The following is a 7,200-nucleotide window of genomic DNA, read 5'->3' as shown; positions in this document are numbered from 1 at the left end:
CAAATGCACCTATGAAAGTTTATCTGAAAGTAATGAGTAGATGAATCATAATCAATGATCGGTTACTTTATTGTTGTTAATGAGACTATATGGAATAATTACATTACAATTATGCTACAAAATATCAGAGGTATACCAAGTAGACTTGCACATAAGAAGCGTAAGGGATCGGGAGATCAATGATCTGGTTCTCGCTTAATTACAATCTCTTGTGCAAGCTTAGACTGCATACCGGACTAATCGAGGGACTGAAATCTCGTAGGAGTTATAATGCATATTGGTAACCGCAGACTATCTTGGAAATGACTAGCCTACTAGTACCTATGAGCATAATCTGTGAAAATCGGTTTGACGTTAATTGAGTTTAGGTATCAAAGTTAGATATGAATGTTAAATTATTTCAAACGGGTGTTTAATTTGATACTCTGATGATTACAGAGTTAATGTAATATAACAATATGATTGTAGTAGAGGAGAGAATAATAAAGGCAAAATTTTAATGTCCATTAAACCGAATACGAACAGTGGAAGCTGTCAATGGAGATGCGAACAGCGTAAGGGGAGCGATTGCAACCTGCGCGTTCATGACCCTGCGAATAAACGCGTGCCATGACGTTGGGACGTAGACGAGACGCGAAACTGATAGTCCATGAATAAAATATCCTCCAACGTCAATCAAATAAATCTGCACAGCACGTGAGAAACAGCAAATCGATCGAGAGTCGAAAGGAAGAAGGATAGATACAATTTATAAGTTAGGTACGCTACAAACGAAATTAAACGGCTGCCTCTTATAAGTATCGAATCATAAATTAATCTATACCAGATATAACGATCGCAATTTATTATCGAATTATGCAGTTACCGACCTTTTCCTCTATTTTTTTATCGAGATACAATTTATAGTCGTGTTTGCGCAAATTAATTGAAAAATACATTTTTAGAATTGAAATTCACGAGGTATCGTTACTAGAAAAAATATATTATAAAGACGTTCCTTGAAAGGTCCATGTTTCACGACAAAGAGAACAAAAATATTACGAGTGAAACGTTCACAAGAAGCTGCGGAACAGTTGTAATTTATTACAATGCCTTGGCTTCGGACTAGGTACACGCGTATCCCGTGGCACGAAAACGAGGAAATGCTGAGAGACACACAGAACTTCCTGGATGGATTACATTTAGCCTACCCGTGGAAGAGAATATTCTGCATTTTTAATGCAGTCTATCATACTATCATGTGCGAAGACTATCTGACTTTGAATATGACGTTCTTCAACTTGTCAACGTCAAGAATATCCATACGCAGCTAAATATTTCATGTACAAAATTGGATTTGATAAGACTTAATTCCATTTTTAATTCTATTAAAATATTTCGTGGTTGTCAAAGACGCATTCTATCAAAAGAAATTCCAGAGCACCCTGAAGAAGATATACTGTGTTCCAAGTACCATTGACAATCTGAAGCAGTACAGCGTGGGCGGTGATGGATTTCGGTTCTCAGTTAATGGACGATCGTTAAGCTTGGGAAAGTCAGAGGCACGAGTTTTGTTCGATGAATTTGGATCAAGGATAATCTCATTCGCTTCCTGGGAGTCAAAGGCGTTTCGAATCTGCTTCAATGTACTATCTACTCGGTCTAAGAATAAGCGTTGCCCGCAACATTTAACGTACGGAATGCGTACTACGCAATGTGCCACTTCCTTGATAGACCTTGGACGTCATCATGAACGGGTTTCTGCTCATCTCCACGCAAAAGGGGAAAAAATCAGCGCTCACTACAATTAAACTGCGTAATTTACGAGGTACTCGTAGAGCACGCTGATAAATAAAAGAACATCTTGTTTGTTTAACGAGGAATACCATGTCTCTATTTTCTTTACGACCAATCGTTAGACTATACGTATACAGTTCACAAGGAATGCGTGAGAATGTTTCATTTCGTTTTTTGTGATAATCGACGTGAATGCTCTGTTATGTATCATGTTGTTACATATATTTCCATATTTTTTACCATGAAGCTGCGAAAGCAATATAGAAACAAATGTTAATGTTGTTTGTTGAAATTGACAGAAAGTTACTTGACAAAAAAAAAACACGTACAAAATTCATAAAGAATTAAATATGCTTTAAGTATGTTGGTAATTTTACGATTAATTTTCAGTAATTATTGCATACCTCTTAATAATCTATTGAGGGGCCTACCAGAATTTCTTTTAGGTCCGATACCTGGACGTCGGACCATTTCTGGCTCATACTACTTGTCAATCAAGGACATATTTGCGATTTGTTCGAAACCATATTTTCTAATATAAGTGTGTTTCTGAATATCGTTTTATTCATAGTTTTTAATAAATATAAGATGACTTCAAACAACTACTCAGCGAACGTGTTCATCGGAATTTTAAAATACAACCGTTTATTGAGGATGTTCATGAGAACTGTGAATTTACCTTTTATGCGAGAACGTCCCGTTAAATCGTGTAAATGGTAATAATAACATTAATAGCAAGCGCACTTGACAATTCATTAACTACTTGGCGTGAAAAACAGTGTTGAATTTATGAAACTTTTATGGCTGATTTACTGAAACGTGTTCTGTAAGCCTTGAAAACGTTTTACTAATACAACGTTTTACCAGTTGCATACATTACCAAGTGCATACCCGTAAAAGGAATCACAGCATCCAGGCTTGTTGAATCTTACGCTAATCAACAATCTTTCGTTGTGTAAAATTTTTATTTTTTTTTATAAAAAATGTACCAAATGTATTATGCATTGGTGTGAATGTTAACATACTTGAAATTGCGTAATATTGGTTTCATATGTGATCGGGATGACGAAACGTTCACCCCTCTTAAAATATCTTAGACGATTTATCTCTATCTTTTAAAAGGCTACAAATCTCTAGACCATCTTTTCTCAAGGCTCTGTATCTATAAAAACAGAAAGCTTGAAGGCGTATCATTTCTCACTCCTACTTTTTCCTCCGGCGCTCTCTAAGTCTTGAGAAAACAAAAACCGATTCAGAAAAAAAAAGGGTAGAAGAAACAAGATTGTTTTTCCCGAGAAATTAATTTACGAGCAAAGTCCCGGCAAGATGCGGATCTGTTTTAAGCGTATCGTAGGGACAGTTCAAAAGAAAGTCAAGAGAGGAACTTCTCTCAGAGAGGTTGAAACATGCAATGGTCTTAGTAAAAAAAAAAAAAAAACACCGACACGTTTTCGACGAATTTCAGTGACGCACCCGGATAAAGGGACGTTCCCAAAAGGAGTTACATATTCTTATCATCTTGACTCGAGCGAGACGAGTCCGCGATGCTTCACGGTGATGGTGTAAGCCGTCGCCATAAACGGGATGCGATCCCGCGAAGCGAACGATTGAAACGAAAATAAAAGTCGATCGAAGGAGAACGAAGAAAAAGTGAGTAGTTAAATAAGAGGGGGCAGAAAAATGGGGATCGTACTTCTCGACACTCACACATATGTACGTATATTTGTCGTGAATGTGGTCGGGATTGAATCATGAGGCGCCAGATATCCTGTAATTTGTCTTTCAACGAAACATTTTCGATGAATCAGCAGCCTGACGACTTTCATGGAAAGTGTAAATTATAATACATTATATACATATGTATAAGGAACATGGATACTTGTCCCTACCGAATACGAGGATTTTAGAATTAACTATTATTGGCTAAATATTTAATGTCAATAATATGCACATTTGATAATCATATGCAATTCGATAAATATTAATTTTTAATTAATTAATCGCCTTTTGCATGAATTAATAAAATCTGACATTTTATTCCACTAATATTTATGAAATGAGATACTGTGATAAAAAGTTTTATTAAGAAACATGGAAATTTACAAATTTTTATATTTGAATTTAAATTTTAGGCAGATTGAATTAAAATCTCGTTAAATAGTACGTACGATAAGATGTCTTAATTTCACATTCAATGATCGTAAATAGAAATGGTCAGAATATAATTTCTACTGCCAACCAAAGCCATACTCGTTCGTGTTAACACATCATCCAATAATTTATTCCTTCATTTCAAAACCAAACGAGTTTACACGAATTATATCTACAGAAAAATCACTGACATATGTCAAAAAAGCGAATCCTTTTGAATCGGCTTGAAAAGTTCAAAGGCACCATGTCTTGTTGCCCTTCCCGTACATACGAATAATGTTTTTAAAAACAGTTTGGTATGATCTATGATTTCGGCATTGAAGTTCGGAGCGAATTGGAGCCGATCCAAAAACTATTTTAACATGCAATAAATTATGATTAAACATTTCTTAGGTAAAACGTTTGAACCTTACCGTCAGTGATATCAATAGAGACAAGAAGATAGCTTGATCCATTTTGGAGAGTATTTTTATTTGCTTTCACGGTCCATGCATCATTTTCCTGCGGTCCTCTTCTATTAATTATCTTGTTGATGAATTTCGTGGCACGTTCTAGACAAATTCTTCGACATATTTCGAAGGAGGTGTTTCGCACAACACTGTGGTGCACCGGGTGAATAGTTCTTTCAATTGTCTTCGAAATCTCGTTTATACATTTCACTCACTGATCCTCTTCGCTTCTTCCATCACAGAGTTCTTTATTATAGCAATTTAAAGACTTTCTCTTTTATTTTTATTTCCAAATTGTGAGTCTTAGCAACTGTGAATAATGAATGGTACCTGCTCTGATTGTAAGCTTTCAACTCGTAACTCTTCCCACGCTTAAATTTTCTCAGCCGCGGGAATTTACTCAACAACTCGTTTACCGATTGACCGATACACGAACGTTATTAATTAATTCTCGGATTACTTCATATCCAAGAAATTTCCCGGTTAATATCTAAATCGTAATCAAGCGGTTCCTAGTGTAGAAGGATAGCGAAGATAAGGCAATTATTTGCACGAACGGCGAGAACGGCGGGTATCTACACTTTGCCCGCAATTACGCTTAGCAGACCGATAGATCGGCGACCTTTTCCTGATTTTTCGTTGCTCCCATTTCCACTCTCGCTTCAAGGAGCGCCACTTTCCTTTCTGAACGAGCCCCGACTGGTTCGTTCTTCTTGGAAGTCGGTTAACGAAATGTGGTGTTGACAAGAGTGATCGATACGTTTAACGCAAATTACCGGCCGCTTCTAGCGAGTTAAGTACGAATTACGTGTGCGTAATTCCCGGCGTTTCACAATAAACTTTAGTCGTACTTCTTGTCAGAGAAATTGCTCATAGCAAAACTTGCGGCGGGTTATCGCATTTATGGAAATAATTAGACGTGTGACATAGGCACGAGAGTTTGACGATAATTCAGCTTGACGTGTGCTAATGACGAATTCGTGTAACACGATGAACGCGAGCTTCGAGTTTGACGCCGTCCGTTCGGGAAAGTGGAATGACAAAGTGTTGTCGCCGGAAATATCGTTGCAGTATTTTTAGGATTATTTTAAGAAAGTTCTGTTGTGGGATAAATGCATCTTAACGAAAAAATATATTCGTCGTTCGAGCCGTATTTTAATGCCGGCGAAGGCGGGTAGAGGACCGACTACTATTTTTAAGTCGCGTCCTCAATTTCAGGACAACGCTGCAACGTGCATTATTAGCGAATTATCGTTTCCTGTTTTGATCCGACCCGATCGAGACGCTTTCATTCTGGAAATATTTACACCGAAGGATACAAGTTAAAAAAAATTATATTTTAAAGTAATTTCGCATGCAAAGAAATTGTAGAAGAATTGTAAATTTAAGCATCAAGTATCAAATAGATAAACATCCCAAAACCTGTTTCACGTTAACGTGAATAATGTTCCGCTTCATTCGTTTCACTATAATCAATCTATACGACTCCAGTTTTTCCATGATTTTTCTTTTTCGATAATTGAATGATTAATCATTATAAGCCACTTGATCAAGAACGTTACATAAAGAAATAAGTAGAATAGAAAAAGAATTATCTTGCTAGACACACAAATTATAATTAATAAACAAATCGATTTCAAATGTCATGAGTGATTCTGTATCGATTTTATTTGTGGTTTCTTAAAAACCACGTTTGCAGTAATATGGAACGTAATAATCATTCGATAGGAAAGTGTTCCTCATTAAAATAAAATCATTCCAACATCCGTATTCGAATAATACTTATAATAATAATCAGAGCTCCAATTGGATTGGCGCAGCAGAATGGCATTTAATAAAAGCATCTCCCATCGTGAGAAACGAATTCGCGATGCGACCTGAAGGAAATTAGATATTAAAGAAGCAATCAGCTCCGTGTATGTATATGTATAGGTATACGTGCGCATATAATGCTTTCATGCTCCAGTTGTTAGTGAGCGTTAGACGGGAATCGATATTAGTCGTGCGTCGACCTGTCGAACGCGTGATTGGTGTCCTACGCAGAATTACTTACTCCACTGAAAATAAGCCGCGCGCTCGTGGAAAAATATTTTTTTCTCCTAGCGTAGTAAGTAATAACAAACATTCCAGCGGCGTTACAAACAGTACTCGCGTTGAAAAGTTCGATCGTAGTTTTCCCGCGATTTTTCCCCGGCTGGCGCCAACGTCAATCGTTCTGGTAGATCAATCTCAATTACGAATGTAACACTATCTACGCTCTAATCTATTGTTGCGGGCGTGCGAATAAGTTATGGGCCCGGTCGCGAGCAAACGGATTACTTTATGTTTATTTTACGGAATTGAAACTGCTTGGAATGCGGGACCGACGACTTGTGTACGCAACGGGTGGAATTTATGGGGCGAAAGCTAAGTAAGAAGACTGTATTATTGCTGGTGTAATTACGCTATATCTATGGACAGATTAGACGGCGATTCGGTAAAAGAATTGAGTCGGTCTGAGTTGAAGCTAGTGACGATTTTTTGTCGCAAGTTTAATAAATCGCGATCGGAAAATTGAAAGGTAATCTGACCATAAACATGACTTGTTTCTAGTAAAGTTTGTTTCTTTCGAAATCATTCACGTTAGATTCGGCTAGTTTTGATAGAAAATGTCGTCCAATAAACTATAAAAAAAATCTGACGAACGAGTTGTAATACGAGTATAGTAAGTAGATTAATTTTTGGAAAAGTATTCATAACGAGGTTCTAATAGATTTTACGGTCATTATTAGCGATTGTATTTGTATGGGAATTCTAACAGTTCACATATTGTACAATTAAGAGT

The 7,200-nt window shown here is 36.8% G+C and overlaps 1 protein-coding gene and 1 long non-coding RNA gene across 2 annotated transcripts in view; both read right to left on the bottom strand.

Annotated features, from left to right (window-relative positions):
• Positions 1-1,748, bottom strand: part of LOC108622119 (ADAMTS-like protein 4) — a 13,882-nt gene extending 12,134 nt beyond the window's left edge. The window contains exons 1-2 of the mRNA XM_026811258.1: positions 1,688-1,748; positions 1,454-1,641 (exon numbers count right to left, since the gene is read on the bottom strand). Coding sequence (XP_026667059.1) covers positions 1,454-1,641; positions 1,688-1,748 — 249 coding nt within the window. The remainder of the gene's footprint in view (positions 1-1,453; positions 1,642-1,687) is intronic.
• A 2,680-nt stretch (positions 1,749-4,428) lies between these two features.
• LOC108622122 (uncharacterized) overlaps positions 4,429-7,200 on the bottom strand; it is a 4,282-nt gene continuing 1,510 nt past the window's right edge. Inside the window, exon 2 of the long non-coding RNA XR_001916471.2 lies at positions 4,429-4,686. This is a non-coding gene — a long non-coding RNA (uncharacterized LOC108622122). The remainder of the gene's footprint in view (positions 4,687-7,200) is intronic.

The sequence above is a fragment of the Ceratina calcarata genome, unplaced genomic scaffold, assembly GCF_001652005.2.
Source record: "Ceratina calcarata isolate Rehan_Ccalc_2016 unplaced genomic scaffold, ASM165200v1 scaffold206.2, whole genome shotgun sequence".
Lineage (NCBI taxonomy): Eukaryota > Metazoa > Arthropoda > Insecta > Hymenoptera > Apidae > Ceratina > Ceratina calcarata.
Note: the sequence above shows the minus strand (reverse complement) of the source record. Positions and strands in the feature narration are given on the sequence as shown.